This window comes from Nicotiana tomentosiformis, chromosome 9, assembly GCF_000390325.3.
Source record: "Nicotiana tomentosiformis chromosome 9, ASM39032v3, whole genome shotgun sequence".
Classification (NCBI taxonomy): Eukaryota; Viridiplantae; Streptophyta; class Magnoliopsida; order Solanales; family Solanaceae; genus Nicotiana; species Nicotiana tomentosiformis.
Window position 1 is genome coordinate 18,621,181 of NC_090820.1, and position 24,197 is coordinate 18,645,377.

Consider the following 24,197-nt stretch of genomic DNA (forward strand, 5'->3'; position numbering starts at 1 on the left):
TTCGTTCTATAAATAGCAAGGGTTTTGTTCATTTGTAAACATCTCTCACTTGTCTTTTTATCTCCTAAGCCATTTGAGTCTTCTTTCTCTCTTGTAGTATTTTACTTGTATTTTTGGAGTGAAATAAAGTTTGAGTTGATTGTGTCCGAGGACAGAAAATTAAATTTTGCCGATTTATTAGCTAACATTAAATATACTAGTTGTGATTTAATCACTGTTTATATATTAATTCGTCTTCCGCAACCTTCGTTTGGTTAATTGATTAGTCACATGTGAACTGACTTTATCGTACCATATTTTTCGATAAGTCGCTATATATCCTCGAACACGTGTTTTGGGGTTGGGGATATTAGTAAGAATTGACGAATGATTAAATCGTACTAGTGAAAACACAAGTCACTCTTATGCATTACGACAGTTGACACAATTGAATGGGTCATCCTATAATTTTGACCCAATTATTTACTAACTGAGAGACGCACGCAACTCACAGTTATTGCGATCATGGCGATGAGTTGATATTTTTAAATTATCAAATTATAATGTGAGAATTATGAATTAAATTATACTATTTTGTCTTACGTTTAATTGCTCAAACGTGAGATTCATTTTTTTTTCATGCTTAGCATAGATTCCCTTTGTCCTAATTATGTAAAAAGTACTTTTAAATCACAATAATTAATAATTTAAAATATATAAGGCATATGATAAAATAACGGTCAAAATAAAATTCGTTTGACTTTCAAAATTCAAATAGCGATGAAGGGAGTAATTCTGAAACGAAGAGAAACAAATACAATGTGTTCCAAATGTACTTAATTCTAAGATTGTCAATTTTACTGTTTTATCCTGGAGTAACTTATTCTGATATTATTATTCCACCCTCTGACATGTATAAGTTATCCAGATACTATTTTTAATCTTGGAATAACTTATCCGATGATTAGCAACCAAACAAGGAATAGTGTAGTCTAAATTTTTATCTCGTGATTATTTTGCTTATTCATCGTACCAAACGATCCCTTAGTGTATATTAAAGTTATGGATTCATAACTTTAGCCCAAACCATGCATGTATTAGAAAAAAATGGCTATATAAGTATAAATAACATATTTCAAATCGAGTAAATCAAATAGAATACAGTAAAATTTTGCAATTTCGAATCCATTTTGATTCCGCCTGAGCTTAGTACTAAATGCAGGAATAGGATAGCAGTGTTTATTTTAGTGAGGGAAAAAAAAATTGGATGGGTCCGTAAACAGAAGACTGAAGACCCATGACCTTATCTTAATATATACTATATCACAGGCTAAGTAGTAAGACAGAATAGCGCCCACTCTCTGTTTCCTTAGTTCCACTTGGTTTTTAGTTTAGTGTCTTTTTTGTAGTGAGCCAACCAATCCTCACTAGCCTTTGCCTTTGCTTAGCCTTTGACAATATTGGTTGAGTCTGCTAAATATTTTCCACAAATAAAGGAGAATACCATCACTTTAATTCCTTACATTTGTACCTCAACTTCAAAGTCTCCATTATCATTAAGGTATGGGGTGTTATCAGTTTACTGTCTTACTAATTATATGGCTATGCATTCTACATTTTACACTTCTATATTTCATCTTAACTATTTTTGCAGAAGTAGGGAAAAACATGAAAGTAGCAGTAGTTGGGGCAGGAATAAGTGGACTGGTTTCTGCATATGAATTGGCAAAAGCTGGTGTTAAAGTTGTGGTTTATGAGAAGGAAGATTATCTCGGCGGCCACGCCAAGACTGTTACCGTCGACGGCGTTGATCTTGACCTTGGTTTTATGGTCTTCAATCGGGTACGTATATGTCCTAAGTACAAATATAACACATGGATATGGTCCTTGTTCAACATATGTAAAAAGTGAGGTCTCTAGATTTTTTCTATTTATGTAGGTAGAAGATGAGCCTTAAAAAGTAACTATAAAGTGGTTTCCGCGTGATTTATAGGTTACGTGTTTTAGCCGTAGAAGTATTCAATAATATTTGCATTAGTGTAGGGTTCTTGAAATGCGATATTTTTTCGGATCCTACGCGAATATAGAATGTCGTGTGCACCGAACTGACATTTGCTTCTATTTATATCCGTAGGAGACAAGATAAGCATGGTCTATAGTCTTTAGCTCTTTATGACAAATAGAGAAAATAATTAGAGATAATCAACTCCTTTAATTTGTTTAATAAAATCTCGAACGATCTACATTTGTCATAATTGTTCACAAGGATATAAAGTGCAAAGGGAGGATTCTGCTATGATGTAGTGGTAACCCCAGTCACTTGTCACATATGATTTTGATTTGCTAGTGAATTTTTAGGACATCCTTGTTAAACTACTCTATTTATCAAATGTTAAATTTTATAGGAAGTCTACAATAATATACAATAGGTTTAAGGATGTTTATTTTTAGTTGGTTCAAAACTTACCACGCGTTCTCTTGTGAGTCGTTCATGAACTTCGTGTGTTGTGTGGGGTGGGGTGGAGGTGGGGGTGGGTGGGGTGGGGGAGGGCTTATCTTGTCTTTCAAATAGACATGCAGTTCGACTCTTTTTCTGGTTTACTTTTAGCCATGTGCTGCAGTCACTGGCCCAAGTAGAACTTTTATGGGATTCGAAAAATAAAAAATTAAACGCACGAAAAAGTCAAGAAATTCAACATCTATATATATTAATATGTTTAATTTTCGGCGAAGTCGATTGAAACCCATTTTATCCGCCTAACTCCGCCACTGGCTCCAGCCATGTGCCTAATACTAATACTCTCTCGATTTCAAAAAGATTGTATTAGTTTGACTTAAGACAAATTTTAATAAATAAGAAAAGACTTTTGAGATATGTGATTTTAAAATTTAAATAAGTCATAGCATTTGTGTGGATGTTAAACTTTTAAAACTTATGATGTGAAACCTGTGAGTAAATATGAGTGGTCATTAAGCTTTGTGTTCGTTACCCAAAAGTCATTTTTCTTTCTTTAGTTACATAAAAGTCATTCAACTTTATGTTAATTACCCAAAAATTATTTTTCTTTTTTTTATTACACAAAAATTATTTGACTATACTCTAGTTATCACAATAATCACTTTGACCAGATTTTACATTTGAATTGACTATAAAAAATACTACTCCCATTTGTTAAACAAATCTGTTTGTTGTTATTTCAAATAAATATTTTTTATGGTTTTTATATTTAAAATATGTTCATGTTTAAATATGATTAAATAAATTGAGTGCCGTAAAAAAATTAAATGTATGGATATATTATAAAAATAATAAATAAAATAATTGAACGATATTTTAATTATAAGTAAAATACCTAGTTAAAAATATATTATATAGTATATAATATAGAAGGTATTACATGAATAAGAGGATATATAATGTCAAGGGCATAATAGATTTTTCAAGGAAAAAAATTATAAAATCTGGTTAAGGTGACTTTTGTGATAAATAGAGCAAAGTAAAATGATTTTTGTGTAACAAAAGAAAGAAAATTGACTTTTAAGTAATGAACACAAAGTTGAATGATTTTTACGTAACAAAAAGAAGAAAAATAACTTTTGCGTAATGAACACAAAGTTGAATAATCATCCATAAAATTTACTCGAAACCTGTCATACCATTTGCCTGGCTTCCTATTAAGGAAATATTGAAATGTGTCAATCTTTTTGGAACAGAGTAATAAGGAAATAGTGCCAAACTTTTTGAAACATAGGGAGTAATATTTAGAAAAAAGAACTTTTTGATATCCACAAGTTACCTCTTTGTTGTCGTTTACATTTGAGAATAAAAGAGAAATTTTTGATGTGTTTACCTAAATAATTAAATTAAAAAACGATAAAAGATTCCAAACGATCGTTAACCAAGTCAATCTGAAATAGTACATGACAACGAAATCTCTTTCATACTTTATAGAACAAGTTTATCTTTATTAGAATTGAAAATGAGGACAAAAAAAAAAAAGAGAATTGAAAATTATATTTTTGTACTTAAAAATATTTTAACATACTGAAAGGAACAGGAGAAGATACAGACTTAATTTAGGCCCAATGAGTAGTCTGGCGATAATAATAAAACAAAATGCCACTAGATACTTGTCGGACCGTATGGCTGTTCTTGTTTGTCACATTTTTTAGTACTCCTCAATTTATTTAATAGTATCATTTGACTTGGACAGAAAACTTTTTAAAAAATTGCAAATGAAGTTTTTGATAGATAAGCTTAGTAGGCGTTTGATACTAAAAAAAAATGGAAACAGAATTTTTGAAGTTTAGTTAAAAAAAATTGTATTTGAAAGCTAAAGTTGTATTTGGACATGCATTTTATTTGAAAAAAAAATTAAAATTTTATGAGTGGGGAAAAAATTCCCGAAAAACTTGAAAAAACGGTACCATTTTTTGTTTTTTGAAAAATTATTTTTGAAAAATTTCCAAAAACTTATAAATTTTCATGAACAAATACGTTTCTGAAAAAGAAAAAAATTGAAAAAAAGAAGTAAAAATGTGTATGGCCAAACGCCTCCTTCATGGGTGTGTAACATCAAAATTACCTTCTAGTGGGATTCATACAAGTCATGCCAACTCCTAGAAGAGCATCTTATTAAAGGCAAAAGTGAAAAGTAATTATTTATAGAAACTATTTAGAAGTTAGAATGGAAGGAAAAAAAATTCAAACAATCTAAGGAAGAAGAAGTACTACACAAATCAGAGGCAGAGCTAGGATTTAAAGTTTATGGGTTCTAAATTTGAGTCTTTTTTAAGTTACTTGATTCTGAATTAAGATTAATAATTTGTACATTTTTACTCGATTTTTTAAAACAATAAGATTTGGACCAAAGTTACTAAATTCGGCTAAACCTGTAATTCACATGCTAGCTCCGCCCCTGATACTAATACGTTTTAGCCTTTGTGTGTGTGTGAGATGTAAAAGGCTAAAAGCTTCCACATTTAAGGTTCTGTTAGGCCCAAAGTTCATTTCTTAACAAGAAATAACAAAACTAAGAGTAAAATATGGTTACAATAACAACTACGTCACAATCTTAGTTACATGAATATCACTATTACACATAAACACGACATACTGCATGTATTAATCATAGATTGAATAGTTTTACATTAGCATCAATCTATCTCAATCCTCCTTTATTGGCATGTGTGCCAGCAATGTGAGCAAGTTCAACGATTGGAGTTAAACAAAAAATCGTTCAAATTAAAAAAGAGAAAAAGAGTATTGTACACTTCTCTGCAAATCTTCACTCGTCTCTATACATAAAATAAACTACAAATGTCCATATTTATAATAGTACGAAACATATTTCAACTAGAAACATGAAAACCTATTCCTATATAATTCTGACTACAAATCATATTTATACATAAGTTAACTAAACTAACAAATATCAAATCCTAAACAATTAAGGTTTTCTACAACTTTGAATTAGTTTTCCAACAAATCATTTTTGTTGGCTCTAATGCATATTGATGTCTATAAGAAGAAATCTAAATATGTATATGATCAACATTAGATTCAATTTGAATTTTGTCAAAGTCTCAAATTGTTTGGAGGTTTGGGTCGTAATACGTGGTTTGGACGTCTTCATCTCATGAGCAAACTTTGGGGTTGAGTTAATTGGTTTAAAGTTTATTTTCTTAATATAGTATCAGATCTAGAGCTAGACTCATTCCTAATGTTGATTTACCCAATGTTAAACCTCCATGTTATGGTATCCCTGCTCCGACCTTGGACATGACATAGTGTTAAAATCCAACATTGGTTGAGAATATGAGTTATGATCTCTTTATATTATTTTGGTCAGTCCTTACCTCATGAACAACCTTTTGGAGTTGAGTTAGGCCGAAAGCCTGCTATTTAAATTGATTTCATGTTCATAAAGTAGCTAGTAGTAAGCAGCTCTTACTTCATCTTCCATCATATTTCTATTGCAACTCCATCCATAATGACATTGTTAGGAGTTTTAGAAGCTTAACTTGTTGAGTTCCGTTAAGTGTCCCACATTGGTTAAGAAATGGATTGTTTGTCTCTTCGTTTCGCCTTGGGCAATCCTTACATTATGAGCTAGCTTTTGACGTTAAGTTATCTATTTCTTAACATGGTACCAAAGCTAGGCATAACCCTGTTATTTTGTTTTTCAATTCCCATGTTATGTTATACACGCTCCAATTGGAAGGCCTGGGTGTGCGAGAGGGGTATTAAGTGTCCCACGTTGGTTGAGGGATTGGTCATTTGTCTTTATATGATCTTAGGCAGTCCTCGCCTCATGGGCTAACTTTTGCAGTTGAGCTAGGCCTAAGATCCATTTCTCAATAGGTTCCAAATTGTGTTGAATTGACGTCTTGATTTTTTCTAAGATTCTTGAGTAAATCATTATCAGCTGGAATTGTTCATAGCTAGAGTTGTTTTAACTCCATTTTGTTTCAGCACTAATGTATGTTGAATTGGTGTATTTGACAGGTAACTTATCCAAACATGATGGAATTTTTTGAGAGTCTTGGAGTTGATATGGAGATCTCCGATATGTCATTTTCAGTGAGCTTGGACAAAGGCTATTGTTGTGAATGGGGTAGCCGAAATGGACTCTCTGGTTTATTTGCACAGAAAAAGAATGTCTTGAATCCATACTTTTGGCAAATGATTAGAGAAATCATCAAGTTCAAGCGGGATGTCATAAGGTACCATTACATCCTTTAGCTTTACTATCAGTTAATAAATCCCTTTGATGTTGATGTTTCATTGTTAGAGCACAGAGTATTATTCTTTGGTTGAAAAGGACTAAATCATTCTGTTTTGCACCTGTGCTGTATTTTATGTCAAAAAAGAGTTGTCTTTAATGTAGTTTATGTTTCCCATTCCATTGCAGTTACCTTGAGGCACTTGATAACAATCCTGATATTGATCGGAATGAAACGTTAGGACATTTTATTCAAACACATGGCTATTCGGAGTTATTTCAGAAAGCTTATCTGGTGAGACTGTTGTTCTGTCATAGTTCTTGACATAGGCCATTTTATTCGTTCAAAAAATCAATCTTGCTATAAGCAATTCACACATATGTTCCACAGATTCCAATATGTGCTTCAATTTGGTCCTGCCCCTCGGAAGGAGTAATGTGCTTTTCTGCTTATTCCATTCTTTCATTCTGTCGCAACCACCATCTTTTGCAGGTAGAGTTCTCACATACATACTGTTTAATGAGCATATTTTCTGTATAGATTATAGCCAATTGCTAAATGTGGTCAATAAAAGATACTGAATTTGAGTTCTTCTATATATCATTTTGTTGTCCTTATACTTATGAGTGCTTTCGTTTTTTCTTTACAGCTCTTTGGTCGCCCTCAATGGCTCACAGTTAGATGGCGATCACGTACATATGTAAACAAGGTGGTATTTTATTTTCCATGTACCACAAACTACTAGCAAGTAGCATTTTCTTGCTTTCTTGAGTGAATTGTTAAGCTTCTATCATCCGTCTGAGTTATACGATGGGTGTACAAAGCAGGTTAAGGAGGAGATGGAGAAGAGAGGCTGCCAATTAAGGACTGGTTATGAAGTAAATTCTATATCAACGAATGAAGAAGGTATTGTTGAATTTTGACAAGATTAATATGAACTAGTGTGAACATTTGAAGCCTCCTTTTAGGAAGAAATTGGTAGATGCATTTTTCATGCATTTACATTGCATGTTCACACTTAATATGATGTCATGCATGACATTATTAAGGTCATTTCTCTTCTATAAATAGCAAGAGTTTTGTTCATTTGTAAACATCTCTCACTTGTCTTCTTATCTCCTAAGGCATTTGAATCTTCTTTCTCTCTTGTAGTATTTCACTTGTATTTTTGGAGTGAAATAAAATTGAGTTGATTGTGTCCGAGGACTAGGCAAAAATCAAATTTTGTCGAACCTCGTTAATTTCTGGTATTCATTTTATTATTGTCTCATTTACTATTTATTAGCTATCTTTAGATATAGTAGTTGTGATTTAATCACTCTCTATATATTCGGCTTCCGCAACAATTGGTATCAGAACCAAGATTCTATCTTAGTATGCTCTGTGGTTGCAGCATAGTCTCAACTTCCACATCAGAAAAGCATTACTTTGGTGTTCTGTACTGTCAGCAAATAAATAGTATTTATAGTAAAATGGGAGATAATAAAAATGAAGAGTCCATATCGGGTGTCAGTAATACGTCGTTGGCATCTTTGCTTATGACAAGAATTATGTCAAATGCGAAATTTGTAGTTGAAATTTTTGACAGATCAGGACATTTCGGGATGTGGCAAGCTGAGGTTCTTGATGTCTTTTTTCAACAAGGGCTAGATATTTCCATAGAAGAAAAGAAACCAGACAATATCGGAGAAGGAGATTGGAAGATTATCAACTGCGTTGCTTGTGGTACCATTCAATCTTACCTCGCAAGAGAACAGAAGTATCCATACACAAAAGAAACTTCTGCAAGTAAATTGTGGAATGCGTTGGAGGTTAAATTCTTGAAGAAAAACAATCAAAATAAACTTTACATGAAAAAAAGACTGTTACGCTTCACATATCTTCCTGGTACTACAATGAATGATCATATCACGAGCTTTAATAAGTTGGCGACAGATTTGCAGAATATGGACGTGACTTTTAGTGATGGAGATATGACCTTAATGTTATTAAGTTCACTTCTCGAAACTACTCTACTTCATGGGAATGATGAAGTGTCTCTCAAAGAAGTTTGTTCTGCCTTGTACAGCTATGAACAAAGAAAGAGAGAAAAACAAAAGAGTGGAGAAGGAGAAGCACTGGTCGTGAGAGGTCGTTCTCAAAATCATATGAGAACGAAGAAAGGAAGATCCAAGTCAAGATCCAGACCCAGCAAAGATGAATGTGCCTTTTGCCGAGAAAAGGGGCATTGGAAGAAAGACTGTCCAAAGTTGAAAAATAAGGTCAAACCTAACAATGAAAAGGCTGTCATGGATTCAAATGCAGCTGATTGTAACGACTCTGATTTCTCACTAGTTACAACTGAACCATTCAAACCATCTGACATATGGCTCATGGATTCAGCTTGTAGCTATCATATGTGTCCCAACAAGGACTGGTTCGTTGATTTTCAAGAAGGAGAATGTGGAGTTATTCACACCGCAAGTAACAATCCTTTTATCGCATATGGTATTAGTTCAATCCGATTAAGGAACCATGATGGATTGATCAGAACATTAACAGATGTTCGATATGTACCAGAATTGAAGAAAAATCTCATTTCTGTAGGAGCCCTAGAGTCAAAGGGGCTCAAAGTCATTGCAGAAAATGGGGTAATGAGGATATGCTCTGGTGCACTAGTGGTAATGAAGGAAATTCGACGAAATAATAACATGTATCACTATCGCGGTAGTACAGTTATTGGGACAGTAACAGTGACATCCAGTGATGACAAGGAGGCAGAAGCAACCAAGCTATGGCACATGCGCTTGGGACATGCCAGAGGGAAATCCTTGAAGATTTTATCAGATCAAGGATTGTTAAAAGGAGTAAAGACTTGCAACTTGGAGTTTTGTGAGCATTGTGTCAAGGGAAAACAAACAAGGGTTAAATTTGGAACAGCAATCCATAATACTAAAGGTATTTTGGATTATGTTCACTCTGATGTTTGGGGTGCTTCCAAAACACCTTCATTAGGTGGGAAACACTATTTTGTAATCTTTATTGATGACTTTTCCCGGAGAGTGTGGGTGTATACTATGAAAACCAAAGATGAGGTACTGGGAATTTTTCTCAAATGGAAGGCGATGATAGAGACTCAAACAAGCAGAAAGATAAAGTATCTTCGCACAGATAACGGTGGAGAATACAAAAATGATCTTTACAATAAGATTTGTGAAGATGATGGTATTTTGAGACATTTCACCGTCAGAAATATACCACAACAGAATGGAGTGGCAGAACGCATGAACCGGACTTTGCTGGAGAAGGTTCGGTGTATGTTGTCCAATGCTGGCTTGGGCAAAGAATTTTGGACTGAGGCAATAACATATGCATGCCACCTCATTAATCATCTACCATATGCCGCTATTGGAGGCAAGACACCATTTGAAAAATAGTATGGAAAACCTGCTGAAGATTATAATTTTTTGCATGTGTTTGGCTCAATTGCATACTATCATGTGAAAGAGTCAAAATTGGATCCAAGGGGAAAGAAAGCTATATTTATGGGGATTACTTCTGGAGTCAAAGGATACCGATTATGGTGTCCAGAGACAAAAAAAGTTATATTCAGCAGAGATGTTACCTTTGATGAATCTGCCATAACACATAAGGTGACATTTGAAGATGTCAAACAAACTGATGGTGCTTTAAAGAAGGTGGAGTTTGAGGGAAAATTAATTTTCCCAACACAGGGAGAAAACGAGAAAATAATAGAAGATTTTTCCCTGGAAGAAGAGTCAGTGGAAGGGGAGATTCCAACTCAGGAACCCCAACAACAACTTGAATCAATAGCAACCAGCAAGCCAAAAAAAAACAATAAAGAAACATGTTCGTCTCATAGAGACGGTGGCTTGTGCAGCCTCAATTGTAGCTGATGGTGTTCCTACCACTTATAAAGACGCAGTCCAAAGTTCAAAAAAAATAAGTGGAGGATTGCCATAAATGAAGAAATGCAGTCCCTTCATCAGAATTGCACATGGAAATTGGCCAATCTCCCGACGGGCAAGAAAGCAATTGGGTGCAAATAGGTATTTGCAAAGAAAGAAGGATTTCCTAACCAAGAAGATGTTCGCTACAAAGCAAGATTGGTGGCCAAAGGCTACGCTCAAAAGGAGGGAATTGATTACAATGAGGTATTTTCTCCAGTCGTGAAACACTCCTCCATTAGAGTTTTGTTGGCTTTGGTAACACAGTTGAATTTGGAACTAGTTCAGTTAGATGTAAAAACTGCATTTTTACATGGAGACTTGGAAGAGGAAATCTATATGACTCAGCCAGAAGGATTCAAAGTTGCTGAAAAGAAAAATATGGTGTGCAAACTTGAAAAATCATTGTACAGATTGAAACAATCTTCTAGACAATGGTACTAACGATTTGACAAGTTTATGTTGCGGCAGTAGTACAGAAGAAGTAAATAAGATCATTGTGTATATTTGCGCAAGCTTGAAGATGGATCTTTCATATATCTTCTCCTATACGTTGATGATATGTTGATAGCTTCCAAAAGTCAAGAGAAAATTGAGAAGTTGAAGATTCAACTAAGAAAGGAGTTTGAGATGAAGGATTTGGGTGAGGCGAAGAAAATTCTTGGCATGGAGATAAAAAGAGATAGACATTCAAAGAAACTCTATCTATCTCAAAAAGAATACTTGAAGAGAGTAATAGATCGATTTGGCATGAATGAGAACACGAAGTCGGCTAGCACTCCTCTTGCTCCTCACTTTAAGCTTAGTGCTGCTATGTCACCGAAGAATGAAGCTGAACGAGAGTATATGTCAAGAGTGCCATATGCGAATGTCGTTGGTAGCTTGATGTATGCAATGGTTTGCACAAGACCTGATATTTCACATGCTATCGGAGTTGTAAGCAGGTATATGCATGATCCAGTAAAGGAGCATTGGCAAGCTGTGAAATGGATTCTACGGTATATTTATAATACTGTAGATGTTGGATTGATTTTTGAGCAGGAAGATAGTCAGTATCCAGTTGGATATTGTGACTCGGATTATGCGGGTGATTTGGACAAGCGTAGATCAACTACTGGTTATGTTTTCACTTTTGCAAATGCACTAGTTAGTTGGAAGTCTACTTTACAGTCAACGGTTGCTTTGTCTACTACTGAGGCAGAGTACATGGCAATTACAGAGGCTATAAAGAAGGCAATTTGGCTTCAAGGGTTGCTTAGAGATCTTGGTATTGGTCAAGAAAACATCACACTATTTTGTGATAGTCAGAGTGCTATCCAATTAGCAAAGAACCAAGTTTATCATGCAAGGACGAAGTACATTGATGTTCGATATCACTTTGTACGAGATATTATAGAAGAAGGTGGAGTCATGGTGCAGAAAATTCGGACTACAGACAACCCTGCCGATATGCTAACAAAAGTAGTGACTACGGTCAAGTTTCAACATTGTTTGAACTTGATCAACATTGTTGAACTTTGAAGATTGGAGTTGAAGACACAATCAAAATTTATCGGTAAGAGAAAATTGCAAAAGTGGAATCTTGCCAAGGTGGAGATTTGTTGAATTTTGACAAGATTAATGTGAACTAGTGTGAACATTTGAAGCCTCCTTTTAGGAAGAAATTGGTAGATGTATTTTTCATGCATTTACATTACATGTTCACACTTAATATGATGTCATGCATGACATTATTAAGGCCATTTCTCTTTTATAAATAGCAAGGGTTTTGTTCATTTGTAAACATCTCTCACTTGCCTTCTTATCTCCTAAGGCATTTGAATCTTCTTTCTCTCTTGTATTATTTCACTTGTATTTTTGGAGTGAAATAAATTTGAGTTGATTGTGTCCGAGGACTAGGCAAAAATTAAATTTTGTCGAACCTCGTTAATTTCTGGTATTCATTTTATTATTATCTCATTTACTATTTATTAGCTACCTTTAGATATAGTAGTTGTGATTTAATCACTCTCTATATATTCGGCTTCCGCAACAGGTACGGTTTGGTTCTAGCATCTTAAATCCCTCTATTTTAGATCCCACAGTTAGGAACTACTCATGATTCTAACTGTAAAAGAAAGAGTACTTGCAGGTTGTACTGTAGCTTGCACTGATGGTTCCAAAGACGTATATGATGGATGCGTAATGGCTGCACATGCACCAGATACTCTGAGAATGTTAGGCAAAGAGGCAACATATGATGAAACAAGAATACTAGGTGCTTTCCAATATGTTTATAGGTACTTTGAACGTCACTTTCTTAAACAATTTGAACTAAAACTTCTCATCCTCATTTACTTTCTTATCCGAAAGTTCATCCTTAGACTGAGATCAGTGATGTGGCTAATCTTCTTCTCAGAAATGGTCGTAAATATATGTCCATCTTAGCTAGTAATATATGTTACGAGGGAAAACTATTTTGTGCTTCAATGAATTTCAGTTAAAATGTGTGTCTTAAGCTGGTTGGTTGTAGTCAACTATCAACTCAGCTGACTAAACTTCTGATGCTAATCTGAAAATGCTTCTGTAGACAGCAGATTAATAAAGTTAGTAGTTCTGCCTCTGAAATTAGTGAATGAATTCTAATGAACACCGCGTAAAGGGCAGAATATAATGTTGAAGAGAATGCATCTTCTTGATAAATTCTCTGAACTGAACTTCTTCTCTTGCTGCTTTATTTGAAAGAAGGGAGTTGGTATTTTGAACCATAGTGTTACAAAGATTTTATGATGTCAAAATGCACACTCATTTCTATTCCTCTACGACAGTGATATTTACCTTCATTGTGACAAAACTTTCCTGCCTCGCAACCCAGCAGCATGGAGTGCATGGAATTTTCTTGGAACCATGAACGATAAAGTATGCGTGACATATTGGCTCAATATACTCCAGGTGTGCTATGCATCAGAACCATTCTAATGTTGTTCAGCGGAAAAGTCTTTTCTCTTGTTAACTGTCCTCTTATCTTTGAAATGTATATACCTACAGAACCTTGGTGAGACAGAGAGGCCTTATTGTGTAACTCTTAATCCTCCTCGCACACCAGAGCATACGTTGCTTAAGTGGACTACAGGCCACCCCGTACCCTCAGTTGCTGCATCAATAGCTTCATCCGAGCTAGATCAAATCCAAGGAGAGAGAGGAATATGGTTTTGTGGAGCATATCAAGGTATGAATCCTTTTCTGTACAGAATTCGGAGTTGCTTCAAAATGGATGTTCCTTGTAGCTTGTAACCTGCTATAGTGCTTATACTGATGTTACACTTCAACTTATTCCTCCAACTCAAACTTAAAAGATAGCACACACTCACTGATGCCATATATATTAGATTGGCAGAACCTACTCTATGAAGCAATAACGACTCTTTAGAATTATCAAAACTATCTCTGTTAGGCTTAGGAAGCTATTTGGTCCGTCAGATTGCAGCTTATAATTTTGAATCTTCTTTCTGATATTATCCTGATTCTCGAATTTTTGCTTCCTTTAGTGCACAAACTTTGTAGCCGCTTTGGCTTTCACCGGTTATTGATGTTATATTTCTTGCAATACTTTCAGGTTATGGATTCCATGAGGATGGAGTAAAGGTAGTACATATTCAGTTTTCTGGAATAGCAGAAATGAAATCCATGAGCACAACAGAATGTGTCGATAATAATCTACTTTTGCTCCTTCTCAGGCAGGTGCTATTGCTGCACAGGGTCTGCTTAAGAGAAACTATAGTGTCCTGAACAATCCCAAACACATGGTACCTACCTGGCCAGAAACAGGAGCGCGCCTCCTCGTTACTAGATTTCTCAAGAGTTTCATTTCAACAGAATGCATAATGTGAGTTATAACAGTTTCACCGTCCAATTTCTCATCTTAATATCTTATAACATGTTAAGATACCAAAACTATTTTATTGAACGAATCTCGTGTGCTTAAAATTTCCTGCTACTTTCTATTTTCTTGTGAGCTTAAAGACGTAAACGAGTCATGCGTACATTGTTTCTAGACTATATATTTCTTGTGTTCAGCTTATTAGAAGAAGGGGGCACGATGTTCACCTTCGAAGGAACAGAGAATAAAAGCTCTCTCAAAGTTTCTCTTAGAGTTCATAGTCCACAGTTTTACTGGAAGGTAATTGGAGTTCTTTTTTTTCCTCTCGGACAATTCATCAAGCCAATAAAAAGAAAATTTCAAAGAATTCTACAATATAGATAAATTCCTTAGCATAAAATAATCTCTTACAGGTTGCAACTCAAGGTGACTTAGGCCTTGCTGATGCTTTTATTCAAGGGGATTTCTCTTTTGTCGATAAGAATGATGGTCTTCTTAATCTTTTCATGGTGAGAAAAATGACCCTATTACTGTGTAAATAGCTATTTGTTGGTACTTGACATCCTGAATTCTTTTACAGATTTTTGTTAACAACAGAGATTTGAAAGCATCAGTGACAAGGTCTAGTAAGAAAAGGTAATACTATCAGAAACTGAAATCAGGAAATTGCAACTTATGTTCATATGTTAAAAGTTTTCGTTACCTTTGCTCTCCAGAGGCTGGTGGACACCATTGCTTTTTACAGCTGCAGTGTCATCTGCAAAATATTTCATTCGACACGTTTCAAATCAAAACACCCTGACTCAGGCTCGTCGGAACATCTCTCGTCACTATGACCTGGTAAATAACTTGTTTACTGTATCACCCAAAGCACATACTGATGTCAAGATCACTAAATCAATTGAAATTCTCAATGCTTAAGGATTTTTGCCTGCTGTTTTCTTGTAAATTGATAAGTATATTTATTGCTTTGTTTTCAGAGTAATGAACTCTTCTCGCTATTTCTAGATGAGACAATGACATATTCATGTGCAATTTTTAAGGTGACCTTAAATTTCAAATATTTGCAACGTCGCCTCTTTATCTTATGCAATCTACATTTCTGTCCTTCAATCTCATTCTTATGATGATGTATTTTTCTTTTATACTTGCTCTAGAGTGAAGAGGAAGACTTGAAAGTTGCACAGGAGAGAAAGATTTCTCTTCTCATTGAAAAGGTAAGTCATCAACAAAGTAAATAATCCCTTATTTCGACATAAATCTCAAGCCTAACCTGATTCTGATTCTGATTCCAATCTTTTTAGGCAAAAGTTAGCAAGGAACATCACATTTTAGAGATAGGATGTGGTTGGGGAAGTTTGGCGGTGGAAGTTGTTAAGCGAACCGGATGTAAATATACTGGTATCACTCTCTCTGAACAGCAACTGAAGTATGCACAAATAAGAGTTCAGCAAGCAGGCCTTCAGGTACATAACTTAAAACAATTGTGGAAACTCAAGATGCACAGTTCTTTTGTGCTATTCTAAACTATCAAAAGATCGAAACAAGCAAGGTCTAAAGTCAGGCTAGAGAAGTTACATCATACAAGAACACTTGAAGCCAATTTTGGACAATTTTAATAAATACTAAGTTCAATGAGAAGGGGAGCCTTGGAGCAACGGTTAAGTTGTCTCCGTGTAACCTATAGGTCACGAGTTTAAGCCGTGGAATCAGCCACTGATACTTGCATTAGGGTAGGGTGCCTACATCACACCCTCTTGGGGTGCGGCCCTTCCCCGGACCCTGCATGAACACGGGATGCTTTGTGCATCGGGCTGCCCTTTTACTAACTAAGTTCAATGAAATGTATTCACAGGATCACATAACATTTATCCTATGTGACTATCGCCAATTGCCAAATATGTCGAGATATGACAGGATTATATCATGGTATGTTTTTGCCTACAACAATTAGGTCATTTCCTATTACTCATTACCATCCAGTCTGATAACTGTATTAATGATCATTTTCAGCGAGATGTTAGAAGCTGTTGGTCATGAGTTTATGGATGAATTCTTTACTTGCTGTGAATCTGCATTGGCAGAATATGGCCTTCTTGTTTTGCAGGTAATGAATTAAAATGACCTCAACACATTCCACTTTTTTCACCTTTTCCTTTCAATTTGTTATGCTGCTTTTACACAAGCGTTGGCTTTCCTTAGTTCATATCAATACCAGACGAAAGGTATGACGAATACAGGCAGAGCTCGGACTTCATAAAAGAATATATATTCCCAGGTGGATGCTTGCCTGCACTAAGTCGAGTAACATCAGCTATGGCTGCAGCATCCAGACTATGGTAACAAACAATTTCATTTTGTGATTTTGCACATAACATGCTGTCTCTTATTATAAAGCATATTGTTTTAAATCATTTGAAAAATGTTGTAAATGCAGTGTAGAGCACCTAGAAGATATAGGAATTCATTACTATCAGACGCTGAGATGCTGGCGGAAGAACTTCCTGCAAAAACAAAGGTAAGTAGACCAAGATCAGTTCTATATATATTGGTTTCAACCTATTTCTTTCATGTATCATTTGTAGCTTAGCTTGTTCAAAAGTAATAGATCATTTCTAGACTCTGATATTTGATAATTAATAAATGTGTCACTAGCCAAATTCATGCTTTGGGATTCGACGACAAGTTCATAAGAACATGGGAGTATTATTTTGACTACTGTGCTGCTGGATTCAAAACATGCACATTAGGTGATTATCAGGTATGGTGATCAATCTTTGAATATAGGGGCAAAACCAATTCATATGTCATTTTCCCTCATCTTTTAGGACATATGAGTTGATTACATGTAATTCAAATCAAATGAATAGGCTCAAACACTGCGAAGTGGACTAAAATAATCAAATGGACCTTGATCTTCACTTTAGTAGATAGTTCATGCTACTATTCTACATAAAAATCTAAGGTCAAGTGATTATGACATAATAATGACATTGACTCTATTAAATTACACATCCCAAAAATTGGTTACCAAAGTTGTGAAGTAAAATTACTTAACAGTGCTCCCTTTTTGGTAGATTGTATTCTCAAGGCCAGGCAATGTTGCAGCATTTGGTGATCCTTACAATGGTGTACCTTCAACTTATTAGCATTTCTTCGTTTTCAAGATTGATCATATTAGCATTTTCATAAAGGTTTGAGTTTGATTCTTTGTTGCCAAAGAGAAGAGTTCACTGTTTAGGTCCTACTATAGGCTGTTTTTCTTATCCATTATTGTAGATTAAGAACCTCCTTTTGGAGATAGTTTAATTTACTTCCTTTTTCACTGCAATAAAAAACTAATCAAGCCATGATACAATAGTGTCATTGGCTTATTCTTTCTGTAATGTAATTCTCTCATTGTATTTTTGTGAAACTTCTACTGCACGCAATTGAGAATAAATCATTCTTTTATGTGGCTCTAATTGCTTGCAAGTTGCAGCTTATTAAGTAATTTTCAATAGCCAATTCAAATAATTTAACTATTATTCAATTTGGTAATTATAAAATTTTAGGAATATTACTTGCTTCATGCAAATTACACTTCATGATTATGGCAGAAGCACTACATTTCAAGCTGTTACCGCTACCAATAAGAGTTGTGGTAGAGTGGTAAGTACTCCTTCATTCTTAATCAGCGGTCTCGTATGCAGTCGCCTTTGTTAGGGAGCATTTTACCCCTCCAGAGTGGGACTTCCCGGACGAATCCGGATTTAGTTGGGCACCAATACGCATACTGGATACCGGGCAAAAAAAAAAAAAAACTGTTATCGCTAACCCTAAGTGGGAAAAGCTGGGACGACTAAAATTTGAAATTACAAATATTCTTAAGTTTAAGGAAAGAGATAATCACTTGGTTGTCTGCAAAGAAGAAAAATGTGCAAGAACTTTTCCTTTTTTTAGTTTTTGCATCTTTTTGCTGTTTAATTAATAGGATATTGTGAGAAAACGGTCGAGAATTTCCAGCAGAAATTTGTTTACAAACTAAATCTGCAGAAAGAGTATGAAACTTGAAAGAAAACGCTTTCTTATTCACACTTTTCTTTTCCTTTCAAACGCACGCTTGCAGAAAATGACCCTTTTCATCCTTTATATTACTGCACTTCAGTTTAGAAATATATTTTCAGAAAAGAAATAGGTGCATTTGATTCTCGGTTTTAGGACTGTTCAAAACCAAAACGCAAAATTGGCTTATTGGTGAATGGATTTGAATTTTATAATTAACGATTTATCGGTGTAGGGCGGATTACTCAATTTTTTTATCGGATAAACCGTTTAACCCATTAAGAATTACTATTATATTGACATTTTTACCCGTGTGCATATAACCTTTCCCTTTTTATTTTGATAAACCGCAAGTGGCAGTGCTATAGCCTTTCCCTTGTAATTTTGATACAATTGTTTATGTTCAGTATTTTAGAGTCTTACATTTGTTCAGACAATTATTTATGTTCATTGTTCAGCCTTTTCTTTTGTGAATATGGAATATGTATTAAGTTTCCCCTTATTTCTATTGAGTTATAGTTCGTGTACTTTATATTTATTGTTTATTTAATTTAGCCGATAAATCGCTTGATTATAGCTAACCCGGTATCTTATTGATTGGCTAGCAAATTACTATATTTATAAGCCGATAACCAATAAACCAATCCGTTAAATGTAAATATCCACCCGATAAACAACCATACTCGGGTTCTCCTGATGCCCTTGAGGGCACGCGAGTAGGCACCATATCGTCCTCTTTTCAGAGTTCAAGTTAATATAGAAAATTGCACGAAGAAAATCTTCACAAATTTTAAAAACTGGTTAAAACTTTTATGCCTTTTCGTATTTCTTTTCCAATTTTTTATCACTGAAAGTCTTGCTTTCGGATATGAGTTATTTTACCCAATTAGGCCATGCTAAAACTTCATGTTCTCAAGGACCTCACCTATTCACAATTGCTTAATTCATTGATTCAATTACTGACAAAACATTAAAACTGACACTACTCCCTCTCAGCTATGGTAACCAAGGAGAACAAAGAACACATGCTTGGAAGCACAGGAAATTGCACACGCAATGGAAAGTACAAGGATGAGTAAAATGATAAGTAAACAAGCAACAAGATCCAAAACTTTTTCACCTCAGATGTATTCATAAAACAAGAGATGGACGCACACCAAGATAGTGTCAACTCTCGCCCATATAGACCGTAGATGGAAACATGAACCTATCTCGACCTAAGAAAAGAACTTAGCTCCTTAAGAGGCCAATGCGGGAGCTAAATTACCACATGAATTGAAAAAGGAATATGCTCTTATTACACAAGGCAATCTCCAGTATAAAAAAGCTCAACTAACAAGCTACACACTTCTAATTTGATGTAACAGGCACTATACTACTACTAAGTTACCCTACTGATATAAGATAACGCAGCAATGTGAGAAGCACGGAAGATGGAAACTCAGAACATCTTACACTACTGATCCAACTTACCAGTATAAAAAGCTCAACTAACTACAATCCGCAGGCTGAATTCTAATTCTACGAGGCACCTACTAATATAAGATGATGGATAAACACGAGAAGTAATGGTGGAAACTGGTAAGAGAAATCAACTTACACTAGTGACCTAAACCATGCTAATTTCTAACAACCATCTTGAGAAAGAATCCATTTAATTGACAAAAGCTGTTTCACACCTAAAGAAGTTCTGCAAGTTAAATTGTCAAGTACCTAATCAAATTATCGAGACACTAAAAGTCTAGCTCTCCAATTTCAAAAGAAAATCAATACGACGCTCAAAATCAGCTGGATGCAACATATACCATGTGGACGGCTGTTAGTCTTCACCCTTGCACAAATTACACAACTCAACAGCGCCTGCTTGGCCTTGGTCTGCCTCACCATGACAAGTTTCAGGATAATACCACATCAAACAAGCCAAACCCACAAGTACGGTACCTTTCTTCACTAAACAACATCTCCAGCACCCAGGTCGTATTTTTCTCCGAGTGGACTGTTCATCACATTCAGTGTTCAGGCCTCTCCTCCTGTACAACACAAGGTCAAATACAGGGGGAAATGATTATGCCATTCTCAAAATTCAACTACCGCTAACATTATCGCTAGCCATTACGTACTGATCTACCAAGTCTGCTACAACTGCTCTCCTATGAGTAAGTAGCACCACCATATCTCATGGTCCAACTACATCAAGCAAAGAAAAATAGAAAGAGTTCTATTTTTCTTTTTAACTTTTTCTTTAAATGATATGTAAAATAGCACCATACCATCCTGCTTCAGAAGGCAAAGGGTTAAAGCCACACTTCAAATATTAACTCCACAACCCATGGCTCAATCAAAAGGTAAACTCACGCAAGTTTAACAAAAGCAAATATATATGTGCACTACGAAAACAAATGAACCACATTAACTAATAAACATAACCATAAGCAAGCCAGATCAAGAATGCACTTAACAACAATAACAGAAATAGGTAATACTAGTGACAATACTAGTTATTATAAACTAGAAAATAAGTACTGCAAACTACTAGGGGATTCAAGCAATCCAACCAGTCTCATTTAGCAGGTGACATCTCGCAAGAGCAGCACTCTGCATGTGAAACGCAAAAGTGACGCAAAACTCTCCAGTAAAAGGTGAAGTCTGAGACAAAAACGAATCATCTCATTCACTGCTGTTGGGCTTGCCGACTGGGAGCACCTCCATATCCACCACCATATCCAGCTTGGCCACCATGAGCTCCGTTTGGTGGAGCACCATAATTACCGGAACCCTGCGAGTTATCAGACCTCCATGCTGAATTCCCATAGCCAGAGTTTCCACTGGCATCACCATAGCCACCGCTCATGTAACCCCCAGCACCTGATTGCATGTCTCCTGCAGCACCACCTCCAACAGGTGAATTACCACTTGGAGCACCACTGGCACGTCCAACAGCCCCATACCCAGATGGATTTCCATAAGCACCATCATTTCCAGCATAACCGCCATAACCATAACCTTGATTCCCATATCCTGTGGTACCAGTTGGAGATTGACCGGATCCTCCACTAGCAGGCCCACCGCCACCACCAGCATTTGAAGCACCCCAAGGAGCATTACCATAGCCCACGTTCCCATATCCAGAAGGAGCCTGAGAACCCCATGTGCTTCTCGGTCCACCCGCAGGAACAGTTCCATAACCAGTACTGGGTGCATTTGGATTTCCATAGGCAGCAACTGCAGCAGCTCCATAGCCAGGAGTGGCACTGCCATAGCCAGGATTGGCTCCACCATAACTTCCATAACCACCATAGCCCATACCATTGTTGGATGGTCCATAACCGTAACCTGGGGTACCATATCCTGATGAACCATATGGATAGCCACCTCCAGCATTTTGAGACTGCATGTACCTGCTGGAATCCATTCTGCTGTCATAAGAACTAGGATTGTTACCTGATGCACCATATCCCTGATAACTTCCGCCACCCATACCACTACCGCCTCCGCCGCCCATGGAACGGCCACCAGCACCAGGATTAGCATCTTTAGGAAGAGCACGCTTCACTTCTACCTGCTTTCCATTCAGATCATGAAAGGTCTTCTGTAAAACTCTATCTACTGCATCTTCAGAATCAAATGAAATGAAGCCAAACCCACGAGGTCGGTTGGTCTGCTGGTCATACATAATTACTACATCAGTGACGCTACCAAAAGCTTCAAAATATTGCCTAAATCCATCCTCGGCCAAAGTGGGAGGCAATCCCCCAACAAAAATTTTCTTGGTCCTGGTATTTCCACCACCTCCAAAATTTCTGGCACTATTAGCATTTCCAGATTTTGAACCCTGCTGCTCCTCTCTCGACAAGGCCCTCTTAGCATCAACCTATACAACAAATATGTCAGGTAAACCAACGATAAAGGCTTACATGAAAAACAACCCCCCTCGAAAGATCAGCATGAAATATCCAGCAATCAGGTTAGCACTCAATAAAGCATACAAAATGAGTCATAGTTGTATGACATAGAAAAACTTTACAGAACCTTGTGAGATCTTTGATAGGGTGAAATGAATGCAACAAAAGATCTAAAACAACCAACATACGTGACATTTTTCAAAAATCTTGAAAACATCACAAACAATAAATCTCAAAGACAAGAATCAATGAAATATATGCAGAAGCCAAATTAGCAAAAAAGAACCACAAGTGAAGCAGTTAAATAAAAGTCCAAAAAAGTGAACATCTACAAATCTAAGGATTCTATAATCAATGAAACACAAATAAGTGTTTTTTTTTTTTTGGGGGGGGGGGGGGGGGGCAGAAAAATAAGCTCTATGAAAAAGCACTAAAACACATATAAATCTATGGGGGCCATCAAATAAATCTTACCTTGAATAACACTATCAAGCCTAAACTAAAATCCCACAAACAATTAATCTCACAGAAAACACAAATGAAGCAGAAATATAAAGGTCCAACAGAGTACTTAAATGTCTATAAATCTAAGGGGGGAAAACTCACTATACGGCCATCAATAAAAAGTCTATCTTGAACCCACAAACAATTAATCACAAGAAAACCAACGAAATACACTTACCCAGAACCCAAATTAGTTTTTTAACCCCAAAAAAACACGAAGTAAGCAGACAAATAAAGGTCCAAAACAGTACATATCAATAAATCTAAGGAAAAAACCACAATGAAATACAGTTACCCATAATCCAAATTAGTGTAAATAATTAATAACAAAAAACCAAGAATCAATGAAATAAACTTACCCACTAAGCCAAATTAGTTTTAAAACCAGAAATAAAGCTCCAAAACAATAAATATCTACGAATCTAAGGAAGTAAACAAGAATCAACAAAATTAGTGTAAACAGAACCCCCGATAAAACGAAGCAGAAAAATATAGTCTAAAAAAGTACTTATAAATCTGAGGATTAAAAAAAAGAATTGACTCACGGTACGGCCATCAATAACGTGTTCATCTTGAAGAACCCTATCAAGAACATTAGGATCTGCAAAGACAACGAAACCAAAGCCACGTGGCTTCCCGGAAATCTTATCTCTCATAACAACAGTCTGCAAAACGTCGCCGTATCCTTGAAAATAGTCTTTCAGTTTCTCCTCACTTGTCTCCCATGATATTCCTCCGATAAACAGCTTCCCTTGATCTGAATCCATTTTAGGGTTTCTGAGGAGTGGAAGAGAGACGCGGCCGACTTGAGGAAAGAGGAGAAAGACAAAGAAAACGAGGGTTAGAGAAGTGAAAAAGGGGAACTATGTTAGCGTACGAGGAGTTAACGGTTCAGATTTAATGTGATGAAATGTGGTGATATTCGATTATTTGTAAGAGATATTTTTTTCTAAAGTGTATAACTATGTACTAACGTCACTATTCGATGCTTTGATTTTATTTTGTTTTGCATTTTTTTTTCTTTTGTTTCCTTTTAAATTTTTATATTTTTCAACCTCCTATTTTTTGCTTCTCTATAGAAATTTGTTCATGAGGGAGGGACTACAAGTTTTTTAAATAAAATTAGGCGATGAGATGTTAATTTAAAAGAAGAATAGTGATTATCCGTAAGGTAATATAATTTCTTAAAATAGAAGTGCAAAATGAAAATATTAAATTTGATTGACGAGTAAAGTA

At 35.6% G+C, this 24,197-nt stretch overlaps 2 protein-coding genes across 7 annotated transcripts; one reads left to right on the plus strand and one right to left on the minus strand.

Moving 5' to 3' along the window:
* Positions 1-1,307: 1,307 nt before the first annotated feature.
* LOC104116392 (uncharacterized) lies at positions 1,308-17,975 on the plus strand. 5 transcript variants are annotated; one of them, XM_033661361.2, is made up of 25 exons: positions 1,308-1,540; positions 1,634-1,821; positions 6,488-6,705; positions 6,894-6,999; positions 7,096-7,197; positions 7,355-7,414; positions 7,533-7,611; positions 12,784-12,931; positions 13,460-13,583; positions 13,680-13,860; positions 14,248-14,276; positions 14,369-14,517; positions 14,709-14,811; positions 14,925-15,020; positions 15,092-15,147; positions 15,228-15,351; positions 15,492-15,554; positions 15,669-15,728; positions 15,816-15,977; positions 16,367-16,440; positions 16,525-16,618; positions 16,714-16,850; positions 16,949-17,029; positions 17,167-17,272; positions 17,589-17,975. In XM_033661361.2, the coding sequence occupies exons 2-25, from the start codon at positions 1,648-1,650 to the stop codon at positions 17,658-17,660; spliced, it is 2,598 nt and encodes an 865-aa protein (XP_033517252.1). In that variant the 5' UTR covers positions 1,308-1,540; positions 1,634-1,647; the 3' UTR covers positions 17,661-17,975. The 5 variants fall into 5 exon arrangements, with proteins under 5 accessions (XP_033517252.1, XP_033517256.1, XP_033517257.1 ...); XM_033661365.2 differs by lacking the exons at positions 1,308-1,540; positions 1,634-1,821 and adding an exon at positions 5,789-5,918; XM_033661366.2 differs by lacking the exons at positions 1,308-1,540; positions 1,634-1,821 and adding an exon at positions 6,321-6,343.
* A 2,218-nt stretch (positions 17,976-20,193) lies between these two features.
* Positions 20,194-23,860, minus strand: LOC104116394 (heterogeneous nuclear ribonucleoprotein 1-like). Of its 2 annotated transcripts, XR_690839.4 has the most exons (3): positions 23,507-23,860; positions 21,111-22,426; positions 20,194-20,585 (listed from the first exon to the last, which is right to left on the minus strand). XR_690839.4 is itself a non-coding variant. In XM_009627246.4 (2 exons), exons 1-2 carry the CDS (start codon positions 23,726-23,728, stop codon positions 21,227-21,229), a joined length of 1,422 nt encoding a protein of 473 aa, XP_009625541.1. In that variant the 5' UTR covers positions 23,729-23,835; the 3' UTR covers positions 20,939-21,226. The 2 variants fall into 2 exon arrangements, 1 of the variants encoding a protein (XP_009625541.1); XM_009627246.4 differs by lacking the exon at positions 20,194-20,585 and having other exon boundaries at positions 20,939-22,426; positions 23,507-23,835.
* Positions 23,861-24,197: the final 337 nt, after the last annotated feature.

Bases quoted from the DNA above. Each gene is read 5' to 3' on its own strand.
- LOC104116392 (XM_033661361.2), top strand. From the start codon at position 1,648: ATGAAAGTAGCAGTAGTTGGGGCAGGAATAAGTGGACTGGTTTCTGCA. The intron at 7,612-12,783 runs GTATTGTTGAAT...GAGTACTTGCAG, and splicing joins TATATCAACGAATGAAGAAG to GTTGTACTGTAGCTTGCACT. The intron at 13,861-14,247 runs GTATGAATCCTT...CAATACTTTCAG, and splicing joins GTTTTGTGGAGCATATCAAG to GTTATGGATTCCATGAGGAT.
- LOC104116394 (XM_009627246.4), bottom strand. From the start codon at position 23,728: ATGGATTCAGATCAAGGGAAGCTGTTTATCGGAGGAATATCATGGGAG. The intron at 22,427-23,506 runs GTGAGTCAATTC...TTTGTTGTATAG, and splicing joins ACGTTATTGATGGCCGTACC to GTTGATGCTAAGAGGGCCTT.